The sequence below is a fragment of the Lonchura striata genome, chromosome 8 (assembly GCF_050655825.1).
Source record: "Lonchura striata isolate lonStrDom1 chromosome 8, ASM5065582v1, whole genome shotgun sequence".
Taxonomy (NCBI): Eukaryota; Metazoa; Chordata; class Aves; order Passeriformes; family Estrildidae; genus Lonchura; species Lonchura striata.
This window is the reverse complement of record NC_140710.1, coordinates 24,817,822-24,836,299: the sequence shown is the minus strand read 5'-3', so window position 1 is coordinate 24,836,299 and position 18,478 is coordinate 24,817,822. Positions and strand designations below refer to the sequence as shown.

Sequence of the window (18,478 nt, the reverse complement as noted above, 5' to 3'; positions counted from 1 at the left end):
TTTTCATTGTTATTATTACTACTACTATTATGATATCGTACTTTATTTCAATTATTAAATTGCTCTTATTGCAACCCAAGAGTTTTATCTTTGTCCAACCCTCAGCCCGTTGCCCCAGGGAAGTGAACAAGCCCTGTGTGGTCCTTAGTTGCCAGCTGGGGTCAAACCATCACAACCTGTCACAACTTATCACACCAAATGCTGCCCTCAGATGTGAGGAATTATAAACCTCCAAGACCAAGTGACCAAGACCACTGAGGCTTTTAAAACCCCATGGCACAGAAAATAATGATTCTGTAAAACTATTTTGTACTATAAATTTTAGGACTATACTTAGAGCAGCCTGATTTTCAGATGTGGAAATCCAAACCATTCCTCTGAACTTTTACATATTAAACTAAATATATTATCTGCAATCATGGACATGAATTAACAAAGCTCAGTATCAGTCACAGTGGAGTTTTCTTATACTTAAAGCTTTGGAGTACAGGCAGGAAGAGGATAAACCTACAATGAAACCTGAGCTAGAGTTAAGCAGTATTCAGGAAACAGATTTTTAAAAGGTTGTTTTCCTTTTCTCTTACACACACATTTTAATTTATCCTAAACCCTCATTATCTTACGCTATCAACATTACAAAAAGTTGCAAGAAAGGATGGGACAATTAAATCCCCTCTTGGTTAGTCCTGTAATTCTTAGACAAGTGAAAACCTGCTTTCTTCTACATCCATTATTTCCTCATGGCAGGATGACTGGAAGGCTCAATCTGTAGGTACAAGTCAAATTACTCATTTTTTCTTTGACAGGGTTGATTAATTTATTATTGCACAGATGGTACTTCAACTGTCTCCTATAATATACCTGAAATCCCCAGCAGAGCAACTTCTTTGTCTTCCTCCAAGCCCCTACTGGAAAATTAGATTCCTGATACAAAGTTAGTTCTGAACTGAAGGGTTAATTTGACCATGACCACAAAGATAAGGATCATTTACTAAGCACAGAATAAGCCTGCAGAGAGGAAGGAAAAAGAGGAAGAGAGTTCTTTGCAAGGGGATCCCTGGAATAATACATCCCAACAAGCTCTATTTTTGACATCACAAGTACTAAACAAGAACAACTACGAGAAGAGTGTTTCAGGACAATTTTCTTCTCTGGTGTCAGAAATGCTTTACTTGCTGTATTTCACTTCTGTGGCTGAGTTTTGTGTTACAGGCAACTAAAGAATAATCATTTTGTTTTTTACCTCCAAAAGCACACCCTGTTCTCCTTAAAAAATATACATATAAAAGACAGTGTCTTTTTTCCTAATTACATCCCTGTTCCTCCTTCTAACAGAGACTGTAGCAGAGCAGTTTTTAAACCAACCACATTCTGAATCATGTTACAAAATTATTCCCATTTTCTGGATAACCCTCAGCCTCCCCTGGATGTCATCCTACCTCCTGATTTTGATTCCACCGACTGGCACAGAATAAAAAGCAATTATAAAACCCACAGCAGCTGAACCCAGTGCCTCCATTACAACACTCACCACCTTCCTCCAGGAAGCCCCACCTGAGCAAGGCTGAGCACAGAATGTCAACACTGTCATTCAAAAATGCAGCTTTTTCCAAACATGTAAAAACAGAATACACAAGTGAGGCAACAGTACTCAACACACCTTTGTCAGAGTTTCCTTTATTAAAGGTATCCCAGTACATACTTGATTATGCTTTAGAATCAAAGGGTTTGGGTTTTTTTGTGTTCCACTACCTTCAAACAAAAAAAAAAAGAAAGAAATTTGCATTGGTATTAAAATGCCATTTATTCTTTTCTTTTATAGCTCAGGTCCAAGTAAACATCACATTTCATATACAAATTATCAGCCTTACTAGAGTTCATTCCCTCTGTCCACCTTCCTCATGTCAAGTAAACATGTAACTGGCCAACATCCCCAGGAGAATCACTCATAAAGGAAAGCTCTCTGTTTATAATCTAAAAATCCTGATTAGCAATAATTTTGATAACTTGCCTATATCTACAAGATAACCCACAAGGCCTGCCTAGGTGTAACTGCTGCTGAAACAGCTAAAATTCCAAGGAAACAATGATTGTATTGGAGCTGGACAGAGAAATCCTCATCAGGAGGCACTGAATCAAAGGCAGCAGCATACACACAGCTCAGCATGCCATGCATTTCATTGATTTCTGAGTTCTCCAGTCTTGAGCCAAGCTATTTACAGGCTGCCTTGATCTAGTCTTGAAATTTTAGAAACTATTTGTATGCATTTTATGCTAGTTAGTATTATCGAAACCAATGCCTATGGTGAAATACTGGCTTTACTAAAACTAATTTTCCCCCAATTAACTGTAATAAAATAAGATTTCTCTTAGCAAAGGAACCCTTAAAGCAGGAATCGTCATACCTGTTCATTATGGTTTTACCAATACCCTGAGAAACACCAGGAGTAGCATTTTACATTAAAGGAACCAAGAGGAAGAAAATTAGGATTCTGTATTTGTTTAAGGGACCTCTCCAAAAAATAATATTACCATTCATTAATACAGAGCGACAGGGTTAGTTTCCTGTAAACCTGATTCACCCTCTACTTGATTCTGCATAATTCTACTTGATCTAGGAAGTGTATGATGGAACAAGGTAACTGAACCTACCATTACAGTTTACATTGCACATCTACCTGGTGAGATTTAGACAACAATTCTTAATTACTAATATATTAAACCCAACTATTTCCATCCTCTGAATTGCCAACATTTCCCAGGAGCTGTGGTGACTGGAGTTTAATCACTGGAGATCAATCACTGAAGTAGTTGAAGGAGAAAATCGATGCCAGGACTGCAACAGCAGCTGCCACGACCAGCCCTAAATCCAGAGGGAACAGGCAGTGAGGGAAGGGCAGCACAGGCAGCCCTAAATCCAGAGGGAACACAGGCAGGGAGGGAAGGGCAGCAGAACCAGCCCTAAATCCAGAGGGAACAGGCAGGGAGGGAAGGGCAGCACAGGCAGCCCTAAATCCAGAGGGAACACAGGCAGTGAGGGAAGGGCAGCACAGGCAGCCCTAAATCCAGAGGGAACACAGGCAGTGAGGGAAGGGCAGCACAGGCAGCCCTAAATCCAGAGGGAACAGGCAGGGAGGGAAGGGCAGCACAGGCAGGGAGGGAAGGGTGAGTCAGAGGGAATGAGCACAAAGGGAAACAAAAAGAGCTACCCCAAAAACCACTGTTATTAGCATGCCCATTACTGATGCAGTTGATACAGAAAACCCTAAACATCTCAGTGATGATGTAAGGGAAAACATTTTTACATTCAAAGTAAACACATATTTACTGCTCCTATTTAATCTTCCACTTACTATATTCTGTTTCTGATAATTAATAGAAACCAAAAGTAACTGCTTTGTTGATTAAAGTGTAGCTATTTCAATACAAGCAGCCCCACAGCAAAGAGAGCTGTACTAAGTGCAGACAGATCTCTGAGAGCTGGACGAGGCAGCACCATGCAGAAGTTACAATGGAAAGGAGAATTCTGTGGCTGGTGTTCTCTGAATTCATGAGCTGACAATTAGGATGCTGTGGAGCTAACAGTCCTGAAAGGGGCCACTGCAGGTTCTGGTGTGCCATAGCAGAAATCTGGGAAGGAACGTACCCATATTTTGTTGGAGCTTCAACAGCAACGTTGCTTTTGTCAGCTGTGCCTGTTGTGTGTCAGTCGGGCTGTCAGTCACTGGGCAAATATCAACTGCATGGAAATCAAGGGAAGAAGGGGAAAATTAACAATTGTGTTTTACAGTGAATTCATGCAAAAGGCCAAGAACTTCACATCAACTTTATAAAGTGTATTTATGGTAGGAAAAAACCCAGTTTATTGCAGTAGAAATGGTACAACAGCAATAGTACAGCAATATGCTGTATGTCTCAAAGGGTAAAACTAAAGAGACAAAATACATTTCGGGAGGAGCTCCTCTTCCAAAACTCATTCTCCACACCCTGCTTCCAGAGTAACATTCCCAACCCTCTTTGCATAGCCTGGGGAGAATTTGACTATGTGAGAGGGAACCACCAAAATGTACCATGAAGCACCTTCCAAGATCAAAGGTTCCCTTCAGAGCCATCTGTTCCAAGCTCAGGATACATGCAAATCCCACTGCCATGAGAGAATGAGCCCGGCAGCACTTCCCTACCCAACAGCCAGAGATGCATTTTTTCCAGCCACAGAATTTTCTTTTTGAAAATCCCCTAAAAGCACCCTTTCACAGCAGGCATTGAGGACTCATTCCTCCATGGAAGAATTACTAAATTCTTAGTCTGCCCAGCCAGGATGTGAGAGAGCTTGAGTCTATTTCCAGGCAGATGGGACTCAAACCTGTATCTATTTCCTTTGCAAAGATCTCCCTAATCCCTTGGCTATATCCAGCTTGTTAGAGGGGCAGGAGAGAAAGAAGGGGATTAATCTCCAGTCCTTCAGCCTATCTTGTTTGAGCCACATAAAGCCAGCATGGAACACACCATACAGCCCCCCGTGACAAGGCTGCTTGATGGTCATGGGCCAAAGGCCTTCAATTTGCAGCATCCCCATCTTCAGGAGTTTGCCAAGACTTGCCAAAAATTTGGATTACAATTCAGAATCTACAACCACAGGCACCTTCTCCACAAGGAAAGGATAAGACAAAGTGTTTGTCATGGCAGTGGGAGCTGGATGTGTCTGGGAAGAATGAGACAAGCAGGCTCAGATAAGAGAACGAGCCTAACAGACTGTTCTGGAGACAAGGGAACCCCCAGCAGTACCAGATATCAGGGTTTAGAAGGCCATGGAACACTGATCTGAATAAAAACAGATCTCCATTTCCACAGAGGGGTTGACCATCAGCAATAAATCACAAATTACATGCTTGAGTAATAAGGCACATCCTTTGTGTGATTCATATGCAAATGTTTCATGAAGTACTTTCTCTGTCATTAACTATGGTGGAAATGGATAATCTAGATGATCAGAAAGGTTGTTTCTGTGGATTGGTTGAGTCATGTGAATAATTGTCTTCAAAATATCCTTAAGTCAAACTTGCACAAGACCTGTTACACAAAGAACACCCAAACTAGCTTTTAAAACCTGTCTTTAGGTTTTTTATCCCTAAACCCATTGTATTGGTACAGGATGTACAGTAGAGAAAACACTGCTTGATATGAAACTCAGCAGGACAGTGAGATAAACAGATATACAGACATTGCTGGGAGACCTCTCTGCAAGCAGCACATCCATGTAAAATCGAGATAACAATATTTCAGTGCCAAGTGTGCTTTTTGAAGAGAAATTATCAAATATCCCTGAATCCCACTGGTCCTCAATGAGGCCATGGCTAGATAGTTCTTTTCTTTGTGCCAAGAAAAACACTCCCTCAGCTGCCTACAATATGAGCAGTAGTCTTCAGATAGAGTGGAGGAGTTACTAATTGTTGCAATATAGGTTCTCAGTATCTTTAACCAGCGCAGTAAGAAAACTTCTGTCCAGAGTTTTGAATTCTGTAAAATATCCCACTTTGGGACAATCTGACTGCATTTTTTGGGCCACCTCTGAAGTCTAGCTCCAGCAGGTTCCTTTCTGCTGTATATTTGATGAGCAGGTAGGATGGTCTGTGCCCTCTAATTTGAGGTTTCCTTGTGCCTCCCTGTGCTGAGGGGACCTTTGGAAGATGCACATCAAGGCAGCTGCACATTCCTCACCTGTTCAAAGGGAAAAAAATAAAAAGACAAAGGGAAAAAGGAAAAAAAAAAACCCACCCTTGAGCTATTTAGTTACCACAGGCCTTTATGCCATCACATTCTGGCAGGTTTGCATGTAGAGCAGCAAAATCACATTAAGAGTTCTCATAGCAGATGTTTTCTAGTACCAGTTAGATGAATCCTTAATTCTTCAGTTTCCTAACCATGATGGGGAAGTGATTACCACTGCTGAAGCCTTATTTCTATCTATCCACTCAGGGTATTTAACAGCCCACCCCCTGCACCAAGGAGGAGCAGGGATTTAGTAAAGCCAATCAGAAATGCAGAGTTTTCAGTTGCCTGTATTAGAGCACTGAATACCTTGAAATTACAGTGTTAGAGCTATTTAAGGCTTTCATTTATAAATAGCTTGGGGTTTACTTTCTATTTTCCACATAGCAATTTTAAAGCATGACCCAGTGGTGTCTCCATTGGAGAGCTGTACAAGGAGTCAAGAGACTAAAACTGCAGGAGATAGCAGGAAACCCCCAAGATCAGTAAACACATAAAACTGACCTCAAAAATTCATGTTTTGACTAAAAGGTGCTTAAAAAAGAAATCTTTTGCCTATACTGATTAGATCCTGGTGTTCTAAAGTGCATATTTTCAAGAGCAACAAATCCCCAAATATTTCAAAAGCCTGCTCGTGTTCTTGAATTTTAGAGAATTCTTTTTATCAGCAAAATTTCCCCAGAACCTCAGAATGAGCAGCATTTCCAGTTAATTCGAGGTAGGTGCCTCAGACCACAGGAACTGTGACACAAACAGAAAGGCTGATGACACAATTCCCTACAAAACAATTACTGAATATTGACTATTATTAACAAAGTTAGAGCTAAGCTTAGAGAAACAACACATACTTCCCAAGTCAAAATGATGCTCTGAAAAAGCATTTGCACAAGAGAAAACACAAACTCCATTATAACACAAAAACATGTTCACAGCAATACTTAGACATTTCATACCAAAGCAACAATAAAAATCAAATCCCATAATTAATGGTTTTTTTTTTTTTAGAATGCAGGCCACTTTGTATGCATTTAACAGGACTCTTTCTAAAACAACCCTCCTGGTATGATAAAAATGTATAAATAACTTGTGATTTTAATAAACCACAAGTGACTGATGCCTCAAGTTTAATTATCAGAATGAACAGTACTGTGCTGAAATTACTGATATCACTGCAAATAACAGAGTCCATTCCATGGACAAACTTTATGGTGGTCACCAGAACAAGGCCAGGCTTTCCTAAAATCCCCTTGCATGTTTTTTCCTCTCCTCTTCCATGCACTTATTTTAAGTTGTGGGTTTAGGGTTTCTTTTTAAAAGAAAATATATACCTACTTCGATTTGCTTTTCTTTCACAGAAAAGAAATATAAATCCCCCCCAGTTAACTCTACAAGCAGCAGACTACAAGAACACCCACGCTCTTTTTCTGGCCATCACTTCACCTATTGTTGGTATTAATCTTTGGGATGCCCTGCTCTGAGTGGAAAGGTGTTTCCTTCCTAGCAGCAGCTCACACAGCCTTACATAAGCAATAAAGCTGAACTGAATCATCACCTCTCTCCTCCCACACCTCTCTCCACTGCTACAACAATACTCATTTGCTTCTCTAAGCTACACTGATTCCTTAAAGCTCAGTAGTAATTAGTTTTAAGAGTATTAAAGTTACTCTAATAATGCCAGGGAGATTTTTATTGGCTTTCCTGTTTTCCTTGAGGTTCCTGTACACCTCTTACTCCTCAAAAGGATGAGTCAGTTCACAGCTAACAGGTCTCGTTAAAGCCTGGGGGGAGCTGATTCATTTAGAAAGACAAGAATTTATGGTTAAATCTGAAATTAGGAAACGCAAAACCCCCTCCAAGTTAACCTGCAAGTCAAGTTCACCCTGCAGGGCAAGTCATGGATGCATTGCTCTGTTTTTGTCCCTAAATACCAACATCAAAAATTGTTCATAGTTCTTACATGAGACTTAGTGTTGGATTTTTTTATTTACTTAAATTATAAAACTGGAACCTGCAGCTCATATGCATGTTGATTGGGGAAAAAAAAGAGGAGCAAAATCTCTTCCATAAGACCACAGGAGATGTTATTAGGTGCATTTCAATGTCGTATTTGAATTCTACAAAGAAAACAACATTGCGAGGGGAAAAAAACCCAACAGGGCATAATATAGACCAGAAATATTCAGAAAGAGGAATCCAGTAACTAGATTATGCCAAAATATCTGTATTAAAGGGAATATAGCAGTCTCATAATCAGACCACAAACTTGTAAGACATTCAGTACAAAATGAAAAGTGATCTCAATTTTGTTTTCATTCTGGGTGAACCACAAATCTTCAGGTTTGGGCACTGCATTTGGTACGTAAATTAAAACATTCCAAATAAAGAAAGATATTTGGCACTTTTTAGAGCATCAGGTTTAGCATGAAAACTTCCTGAAAGACGCATTAGACTATATGATTGTTTTTCTAGAAGAACTTTTGAAGTGTTTTTAATTCTGTAGTGAAAAAACAGTAGATTCGACTAAATCACTCAACTTATTCTGATTTGTCACAAAACTACTTAGCACTAAAAAAAATGAACTACTGAAAGTGTAAACGTATATACTCATGTAAAAAAACAAAGCTTTACGGGGTGTTTTTTAAGACTTTATTTGTCAATAAAGGATCCCCTCTAATTCATGAGCACAGTGGTGAATACAAACCTTGGTTATCCATCTCTTACAGCAGCTCATGGGTTGCAGCCATAGCTGCACTGAAAAACCAAAATATTTGAGAGAAAAAAGAGAAGTCCATTCCAAGAAACACAAACTGTAAGAAACTGGACCATTTTCCACAATATATTTAAGCTGCAATGTATTGTTATAAATCCTTAGAGTTGCATATGAAGTAAGCTGACTTTATCCATATCTGGATAAAACTGGCCTATGCCATTAGTCAGCATTTTCCTAGCCCCTGACCCAGCCTGCCCTGGTTCTCAGATATTTACCTGTGCTAATGTCCTCAGCTATGTGCATATCTTCAGCTTGCACAGGCTGATCCAGCATCTCCACAAAACGTTCCTGGATTTCTCCAGGAGCCTCATCACCAAACTTATAATCACTGAGCATCACATTGGATCCAGCAACTGGGACAAACAGTCTCTGAGGCAAGACATGATATTCCCTCCCAAAATCTAAAAGGAAAGAGAGAGAAATACCATCCCAATAAAAGCCTTGACAGTGATGATAAGATTCCTCCATAATCTCTGAGCATAAGATAAAGTCATTGCAAAAGAGCTCAAGGTCTCTGTGTAGAAACCCTGCTTTCAGCCTGGCTTAGTGGGCTGGTATTATATGGATTTATGTCTTTACATTATTAGCCTCTCCAGAAGTACCCAGGGCAGCTCCAAAACAGACCATAAAACGCAAAGCAGAGCTTTTCTCCTGTTTGGAATGACTTGCAGGGGTGCTCTGGGAGAGCCTGCAGGTAAGAGCTCCCCGAGGAGAGGAGCAGGATTTCACCAGCACACAGGATCGCAGAGGTGTCACACTCAGCCACAAAGCTCGGGTGCCACCTAGAGAGGCGACTCAGAACTACGTGCAATAGAAAAGGCTCTCTGTGCCGAGACATTGCCATTGTTTTGTCAATTAACTCCTTTTTGCTTTAAGGCAACGACACCACTGCACTGACTTAAAGCTTTGAGTTTAGAGTCCCAGCATGGGCTCAGAGATCCGGTCTCTATCAAGTTTTAACACACATCGCTATTAATAGGAGCATCATACATGGATTAAAACAAATAGAAATAAAAACTTACAGTGTGCAAGGTACAGTTGGAACTTTAGAGACAAGAATTTCAACTACAGAAGTTTTAAAAATCACAAAATTTCTGTTGAGTGAGGAAGCTGGGATTGCATTTTGTGGCTACAGAAACTGAACACAAACATGGTGTGAAAGCCACAATGCCAAAGGACACAAATTGACAAAAAATTTTCCAGATTTAAGAAAAAGTCAAGGCTGACAAGCAGCAATTATACCTTTTATTTTTAATTCTGCTCTAACCATACTGGAGCTTCACTATAACAGAATTTTCTACAACCACCAAAATTCAAATATAAGCTGGTGGCTTTGGTTGTTTTTTGGTGGTTTTTTTTTTTTTTTTAATTTCTTACATTTCTTCTGAGGTCCTTCATTTAAAATCAGATCTTCAAATAGTATTTCACACCGATCACTCAATGTGTTTATTATGTCTCTTTTCAAAGCCTGCAAGGACAGAGTGAAATCATCAGGAATATCAAAACTATTTGCAAAATCAAAACTATTTGCAAAGCTTTTAACCAGGAAGAAATAAACAAAGCCCTGTATGTTAAACCCATGATGAAAGAATAGTTTTTTCCTAGAAAGTAAAAACTAGTGTAAATTTTCTAACTAATAATTTATTAATTTTAAAAAGCTAACATCAAAAGAATTGGTATCAAGAAGCAAAACCACAAAACAAAAATGAAAAGCTGAGGAAAGTTTTAGGATTGTTAGGTAAGAACTGACATCTTCTAGATGTTTACCAGTAAAGCTAAACAAAAAAAAAAAAATCACAAGGCAATGATTGAATCAGTGCAGGAAAAACATAAATTACTGAGCAAGTAAATCTGAATTTTACATCTACAAATATAAAAATATAGTCTGCAGCCTTTTTTAAAGAGAATTTTTCAAAGCCTAATCCCTTTTAACAATTTGTGCAAAGATTCCCCAGAGCCCAGCCTTACCCACAGCACACATATCCTCTAGAAGGGAAAAACTAACTAACCCCACATGGATGATTTCTAAAATAATCCCCCTGTCTGACATTTTCACCCTAGTTTAGACCATTCTGGCAAAAAAAAAAAAAAAACAGTATGCCATGTCCCAGGTGTTTCAGGAGAATGTTTTTGATGGACTAGGACCCTGCTCAGTACCTGAATGGCTTCTTTAACCTTGGGCTTGTTGCTGTGGATGTAGGCCCTGCATTTCACAGCTCCCCGGAGGTTTATGGAGCCACTGCACACCTGCACTGTCGCCGTGGACCTGGGGCTGCTGCCCTGGCACTGGGGAACAAACACATCCACTTTTATCTCAGGCCCTTGCAGCAGAGTCACTAAAACCAGAACCAGCAAACCAACAGCAGGTGCTCACACACAAGCTGTTTCCCTCATCGTGTAGAACTAATCTTATTTTAGTTATTCATTTGGTTAGGTAAGACTGAAAATCTCTTTTTTATTATGGAAAATGTGTTTATCTCTCCAGGTGTTTCAAACTTTAAAACTTTCCAGGCTTGTGGCAAATAACAACATTGCAACTGTTAAGTCTTTTTCAGGCTTTTTTTAAGCAATGACGTTTTCATGTTTGCTATAATCAGCGTAACCCAGGGTGTGCTGGGAGTCATCCCATCAGTCAGTACCAAATTATACACGTGGTCACACTGCGAGCTGCATCAAACTGTTGCCTAGAAATGCTCTCCCTAATTACCACAACAATGAGTGTGAGCATGAAGCACTCCAGGACAACACCTGGAAACACTGGGATGCACAACTTCCACACCAACTGCACAAACCACTTTTGCCAAAAAGAATTTTCCTCTCCCTGCAGGAATTAACCTCAATACAATAGACAATAACAACAAAAGAAGCTGAGATACTCATGCATTAAAATAGCATTGGAAACATTTCTAGTTTTGCTGAACATAACTTTGAGAATCCAGGAACCACCTGACAAAACAGAAGACTACGAAACAAGGTCTGGACACATTTGGACTTCAGGACCTAGACTGGGGCACCAAATTCACAGTTCTTCCCAACTCAGGTAGGGAGGAAACTCCTGACATAGATCCAGGAGCTCCAGATGATGATTCAGCTCACGGGATCTACGCCTTAATCCAGAGCTGGCAGCTGAGCTTCTGACAAAAGCATCCAAGTGAATGTCCAAGCTAGCCAAGACAAGCTGTGGATTGAAGTGTGGGGTGAATTTCAGATGCAAAGTCACTTGAAATCAATGTACACAGGCACCTACAGGTATCCTACTACCAAAGGAGTTAGTCACAGGACTTTTTTTCCATAACCTGTTTTCCAGTCTTTCAGCTATATTATGCAATTCATGGACAACATGGTTATCTCACCACAAAAATTTCTAAAGGCACAAAGTATGCAGATCTGTTAACAAGCAGTTTCATATTCAATATCCATGTGGGGAAAAAAAAGTCTTAGGAATAAGTGAGCAAGTTTTCTAGACAATAATTCAGAACCATGTTCTCTTATTTTTTGCTCTATTTTATAGTTTAAAGGCAAGTTTATACTTTGCAAACCACTAAAAACTTACCAGCTGTGTGAGAACCTTGACATCAGAAAACTGACTGCTGGGCTGAGTATTTCCTCTGAGCTTTTTCTGAAGGGAAAAAAAATTCTTTGTGTCATGAAACTGGAAAAAGTCCCCGAAGCAGTCTCCTCACTAAGGCATATAGTGTTCCCTAGCTAATAGCCTCTGAAACCAACCTAGAAACCAACTTAGAAACCAACCAAAAGAATAAAACTACAAAACTGAAAGAGAGATGAATGCATCACCCAACAAGGAGACCGAAGTAGGTCTTTGAAATGTCATCACCCACATTCACACCTCACTCGTGCCCTGTAATAGAAACATTTCAGTCATTTCACACATAATTACTGCATTCACACTGCCCCGGGAGGGATAGGCAGGAATGGAGCTGAGAGCAGGAGCAGTTCTGTGTATTGGTTACCTGGAACAGCCAATCAGATCAACAAACACTGCACAGGAGATGTCTCATGCAACGCTTTGTCACACAGAGGTTCCAACCATACATCTATTAGAGCTCAATTCCTCCTTGTTTGGTACTCACCTGTCCTTCCAGAAGTTCTGTATCCTCATCTTTAATTTGGCCATTGATCAGAAAAACACTGTCTTCTATCTGTTTTGACCATCGGTTTAACCCATTCTTTAAAATAAGTGAAAACAAACAAACAAACAAAAAACACAAGAAAGTGGAAAGAATTTCACTAAAGGGTTGGACAGTCCCATGCTAAAACTTACAGAAGTATGTGTTTTAATAGTTACTCTGAGAGAGTTCTAAAGTCTGTGAAAAACCCATGTTTTTTCCCAAGGTAAACCTTAAATGGACCACATTCAGAACAAAATAAGAAACAAGCATTGCAAAATACTGAAGTGCCACCCCAGGAATCTGGAGTTGTAGAGAGGGTTGTACTCATTGAAAGTCAACTCATGGCAAAAGCACCCCCTAGTCATGCACAAATTGGGTGTAACCTTTCACCAGGTGAGGCACCAGAGAGGTTACCTGGGATACTCATGACAATTATTACATAATTTTGAACAAAGGAAACTTCTCACTGAGCACAGCAGAAGAGTTACATTTAGAAGAGGAATAATTGTTCAACATTCTCCACTGATTAGTCCTACTCCTGTCCTACACTGTTCAACTCCTCTCTTATTTAATTTTCAGCAGAGAAATGAGTGTGGTTACTGCTGTGTAGGAACTGGAGCAGGCAGTGAGTTACCTTGGTATTCTTCTCCAGGTCATGGTTGGGGGAAGTAGCAAGAAGTGGAATGTGGATGTTCACATTTACTGTGCAGCCCAAAGCTACCCAGGAGGCAGTCAGAGCACTCTGGTACTTCCAGTCTGCTGGTTTAGCTGAACTCTGACAGCAGAAAAGAAAAGCCATAAAACATCTACCCAAAGCACTGTATTGAGGCTTTTTTGGGGTTTAGCATTACTTGCCATGCATTAAAAGCTGGGTGTGGCACAGCAGGATGAGCTTACCTTTGGGTCCTGCACATCGTAGGTCCGGCAAACTACTCTGTGCTACTTAAAGAAAAAAGACACAGTGAAAAGCAAGGGAACAACTAAAAGCAATCCACAATTAACTTAGTCCTCTACTAAACTTCCTTGTCAAGCTAATTCATGCTCTGGAGCAAGTTCTCACCTTTCATCAGTGTAAAAAAGTGGGAAACATTTGCCTGTAATCTCCAACTACCACACTGATGCTGTGCCATCTCTTACAAACAAATTAAGATCAATATGTATTGACAGGACAAGCACCAAGGCACCAATTTGTAATTTATCCTCATCTCTCTCTCTCTCCTCCCCGCTCAGAGAAAAATCCTTGCTTTCTCTCCTTGTATTATGTCATTACCAACAGCTCCAGCATTCTGCTGCAGCTCTAGTATTGACCCCACAGGACTGCTGCTGCCCCAGTTCCATGCAACCTCCACTGGTAACAGCAATTCAAGAAGCCAAACAGTGATTTAGATTTTTTTTTTCAGTTTATGCAAGTCAAGACTGACTGGGAAAGATGTCATTTGATGCTGTCACACAGACAGACCTCATAAGAAATGATAAAATTTTGCAAGGACAAGAGGGTCAATAGTCTTAACCACGGCAAATCAGAAAACTTCATTATTTCAACTTATACATGTCTAGCTGAACTAAAACAGCCTCCTCCTCCCTAATTCTTATTTATTCAACACTAACTGGATAAAAGAGGTTGGGATAGCAGCCTCAGTCAATAAACGTTGCTCATAAAGGATACTTTTTTGTAGCAGAACAGATTTGAAGTGCTGCTCTGTCTGAGACCTCCTCCTCAGCAGGTTTCCAGAGCCTTCTTTTACTCAAGGACTTTTCCACTGAGAAGATTAGCTAAAGACCAAAAATACATTGCAAAAATATGCACTATAATTCCTGGAAAATAGCCTTGTACTAAAATTTTAAGTCCAAGCGATATGTATAAGCAGGAAAAACACGGCTTACATGTCAACAAAATGTCACATTAAAAGAAAATTCAACAGGGATTCATAGGCACTTTTCCCCAGACTGAAAGAGGCTTGTGAAATCTTAATTTAGCTCCATTATAAACCAAAGCAAGCAGCACACATTCACATGTCCAACCTGTATGCTTTTGTCCTTACAGACATATTACAGTTTTGTGCCTATCAGCTGGCTCAGGAAATTATGCAAAATAGCTACTAATCATAAAAAGCAAATCCCCGTAATTTTTAATTCAGCAATCACTGATCACCTGGACACAGCTCATCTTTTTTAGCCAGCTACCAGTTTCATTAAGCATAACTTAGATGCAATTACACTGAACTACCAAAATTGACTCTCAGGCTCTCAGGTTGACAAACCTGCTCATGCCTAAATCACTGACCACGATTATGTTAGAAAAAAGATAAAATGAACATATATTTTCAGAACAGAAACCAAATATGGCAGTAGATGCCCCAATACTGTAACAAAAATGCATTTTAAGTCTATCACATAGTTCTGAGTATGTTTTAAATTTAATCACACACTCCTAAGTGCACACATTCTAGACATTCTAAGTGCTGTTTTGCCCTCTCTCTGATTCTCTTAAAGGAATCAGAATTATAGATCTTTCACTGCTGTAAACACCTCCAAACTGAGAGATTCATTCAGACGAGGAAAGCTAACATGTTAACATCCCTAGCACCTTTATGTGGCTTTATATTAAGCAACAAGGATTTAGCTTTATATAAACCTTGAGGATGTTTTCCTTAAGCCCGAATGTCCATGTTCAGTAAATACAGACAAACCCAGTAAATAGAAATTCATATTTGTAACAAACAGGAGGTTAACAAATAGTGTCCCACAGGACAGGGATTTCTGGGGTTTCAGCCTCAAACCCACACATCAAAGCACAACTCTTGTGACATAAAGCAACAAAACTACTGTGTTTTAGTCAAGTCAATGACAGGGAATTCTTCACACACAGCTAAGGATGTTGCTGTCCTTCCAGATGTCCCTTCCAGGAGCTCTGATTACCTTGCGCAAAGCATTTTGACCATCTTTAGCCAGCTCTGGAGTTGCAATCATGAACACACCAAGAACCAGCAACCCTCCAGGGAGCATTCTGGACACCTTGAAAATTAAAATGAACATTTATTAATAGGATTGGCAATCTAGAAACCATGTAACTTGAGAGACAAGTGGTGAGACAAGTCTGCACCAACAGCAGAAGTGAATTAAGGGAGACTGGTTTTCACTTACAGGACCCTCTCCATGAAGGAACACATCCTGCAAGTGTTTTCCCTTCAGTAATATTAAGTGTTCTTTCATCAAAAAACCTGAAAACATTAAGGGTATCTCTGGTTTAAAACACCTGTGCCCAGCATAATTAGGAATGCTCTGCCACTTTGAAAAAGGGCTTGAGAAGATACAACTGCTGAGATCCCTTGTGTTCATCTTATTTCTCTCCTGTTCCTCCCACCCCTTTGTCACCTCGCAGGGCGAGTTCTCACCTGACTGGCGTGTGTGGTGATCCACTCCTCATCCAGAGATGCCAGCTTGGGAGGGCCCACGCTCTCCTCCTGCTGCTGCTCCTTGGGAGGGGTTCGCACAGCCCGAATGACATAGTCCCGCTGGGGGGAACACTTGCCAAAATATCAACAGAAGCAAACACAGCGTGAGGCTGGTGAACAGGGGTTCCCCCAATTCACAGCAATGAATGGAAGGACAATTCCACACTTACCTGCCCTATCAACAAGCCAGTGACATATGGCTTCACCTTCGTGCTGAGCTCTGTCAGGTACTGCCCGATACCTTCCTCAACAAGGTAAGTCCTACCCATGGCTCCAGGTTTAAGTGAGGTGCTGTAGTTCCAACCTACAAAACACACAATGCATAAAGTGAAAGAAGGTACATACACTGCAATGGGTACAGGAGAAAATGTCTCACACAAAGATCCTTTTGAACTGTTTGATTGAAAACTCCCTGCAAGGTCATCGAGTCCGACCATTTCCCCAAGGCCACCACTGACCCATGTCCCCAAATTCTTCATCCACATGGCTTTAAAATCTCTCCAGGCATGGGGATTCTCCCCCTGCCCTGGGCAGCTCTGCCAGGGCTGGACAGCCCTTTCAGTAAAGGACTTTTTTCCCAGTATCAAATCTGAACCTACCCTGATGCAACTGGAGACCATTTCCTCTCACCCTGTCCCTGTTCCTGGGAGTAGAGCCCGACCCCCCTGGCTGTCCCCTCCTGTCAGGAGTTGTGCAGAGCCACAAGGTCCCCCCTGAGCCTCCTTTTCTCCAGTCTGAGCCCCTTTCCCAGATCCCTCAGCCCCTCCTGGTGCTCCAGCCCCTTCCCAGCTCCATTCCCTTCCCTGGATATGCTCCAGCCCCTCCACATCTTTCTTGTCATGAGGGGCCTAAAACTGAACCCAGGACTTGACTTTTGAAATGCTTTGAAGAAAATGCATTGTGCTGCATGATACTTCTAAAGGATGCACTGTTCCATTCACACAGTGACTTGCTGAACTCCATACATGCCCTTGAACATGCTACACTACTTCCATTCCAATGCCCAAGCACTCAAAGCACAGCATCTGGGGACATTCCAATGAGCAGCCTTTGCAGATCCCCCCCAGAACCCAGGAGCTGCCACAGACTGCCCCACTTCCCTGTAGGGCTGGACTGAAAACCCCTTCATGCCCGGAGAGTTCTCCCATGGAATTAAGCATTAAAAACCTGAAGCCCAAGAGCACAGGGTGAGAAAAAAAAAAAGAGCATCCTGAACCTCCACAGGGGAGGTGCTCACACACCTCAACTCCTGCCCCCATGCACTTCCAGACCCCCGGGCTCAGCACCTCCAGAAACCCAGCTGAGTACCTGCACATCCACTGGATCAAAACCTCCACATTCCTCAGGATCAGCACCTCCACATCCCCAGATCAGCACCTGCCCATTCCCGGGGATCAGCACCTGCCCATTCCCGGAATCGGCACCTGCACATTCCCGGGATCGGCCCCTGCCCGTTCCCGGGGATCAGCCCCTGCCCGTTCCCGGGGATCAGCACCTGCACATTCCCGGGGATCACACATTCCCGGGGATCAGCACCTGCACATTCCCGGGGATCAGCACCTGCCCATTCCCAGATCAGCCCCTGCCCATTCCCGGGATCAGCCCCTGCCCATTCCCAGGATCAGCACCTGCCTATTCCCGGGGATCAGCCCCTGCCCATTCCCAGGATCAGCACTTGCCCATTCCCAGGACCAGCACTTGCCCGTTCCCGGGGATCAGCCCCTGCCCATTCCCGGGATCAGCACCTGCCCATTCCCAGCTCAGCCTCTGCCCATTCCCGGGGATCAGCACCTGCACATCCCCCAGGATCAGCCCCTGCCCATCCCCAGCTCAGCCCCTGCCCATCCCCAGCTCAGCCCCTGCCCATCCCCAGCTCAGCCCCTGCCCGTTCCCAACTCAGCCCCTGCCCATCCCCAGCTCAGCCCCTGCCCATCCCCAGCTCAGCCCCTGCCCGTTCCCGGGGATCAGCACCTGCCCATTCCCAGCTCAGCCCCTGCCCATTCCCGGGGATCAGCCCCTGCCCATTCCCGGGGATCAGCCCCTGCCCATCCCCAGCTCAGCCCCTGCCCATCCCCAGCTCAGCCCCTGCCCGTTCCCAGCTCAGCCCCTGCCCATCCCCAGCTCAGCACCTGCCCATTCCCGATTCCCGCAGCCGCCGCCTCAGCCGAGCGGCGCCGTGGCCGGTGACGCCATCGCGGCGCGCGGCGCCGGGAGATGCCGCACGGCGCCGCCGAGCGGAGCGCGGGAAAGGCGCGCGGGGCGCAGCGCGCGGCCCCGCCATGCTGGGAGTGGCGGAAGCGGCCGCGCCTCGCCGGCCCCCGCGGGGCACACGGGGCGCTCTGCAGGCACGGACA

The 18,478-nt window shown here is 42.6% G+C and overlaps 1 protein-coding gene across 3 annotated transcripts; it reads right to left on the bottom strand.

Annotated features, from left to right (window-relative positions):
- Nucleotides 1–1,779: 1,779 nt before the first annotated feature.
- On the bottom strand, nt 1,780–18,323 carry ODR4 (odr-4 GPCR localization factor homolog). 3 transcript variants are annotated; one of them, XM_085586612.1, is made up of 14 exons: nt 17,433–18,323; nt 16,295–16,428; nt 16,065–16,196; nt 15,589–15,684; nt 14,336–14,442; nt 13,567–13,603; nt 13,304–13,444; nt 12,631–12,726; nt 12,093–12,158; nt 10,697–10,825; nt 9,917–10,007; nt 8,755–8,940; nt 3,647–3,739; nt 1,780–2,863 (listed from the first exon to the last, which is right to left on the bottom strand). In XM_085586612.1, exons 2-14 carry the CDS (start codon nt 16,391–16,393, stop codon nt 2,796–2,798), a joined length of 1,341 nt encoding a protein of 446 aa, XP_085442738.1. In that variant the 5' UTR covers nt 16,394–16,428; nt 17,433–18,323; the 3' UTR covers nt 1,780–2,795. The 3 variants fall into 3 exon arrangements, with proteins under 3 accessions (XP_085442738.1, XP_021380824.3, XP_085442739.1); XM_021525149.4 differs by having other exon boundaries at nt 18,254–18,323; XM_085586613.1 differs by lacking the exon at nt 14,336–14,442 and having other exon boundaries at nt 13,567–13,608; nt 18,254–18,323.
- Between the last annotated feature and the right edge of the window lie 155 nt (nt 18,324–18,478).

Coding starts and splice junctions, on each gene's coding strand:
- ODR4 (XM_085586612.1), bottom strand. CDS start 16,393: ATGGGTAGGACTTACCTTGTTGAGGAAGGTATCGGGCAGTACCTGACA. Junction 15,685..16,064: donor TCACCACACACGCCAGTCAG/GTGAGAACTCGC, acceptor TTAATTTTCAAG/GTGTCCAGAATGCTCCCTGG. Junction 13,445..13,566: donor ACGATGTGCAGGACCCAAAG/GTAAGCTCATCC, acceptor TTCTGCTGTCAG/AGTTCAGCTAAACCAGCAGA.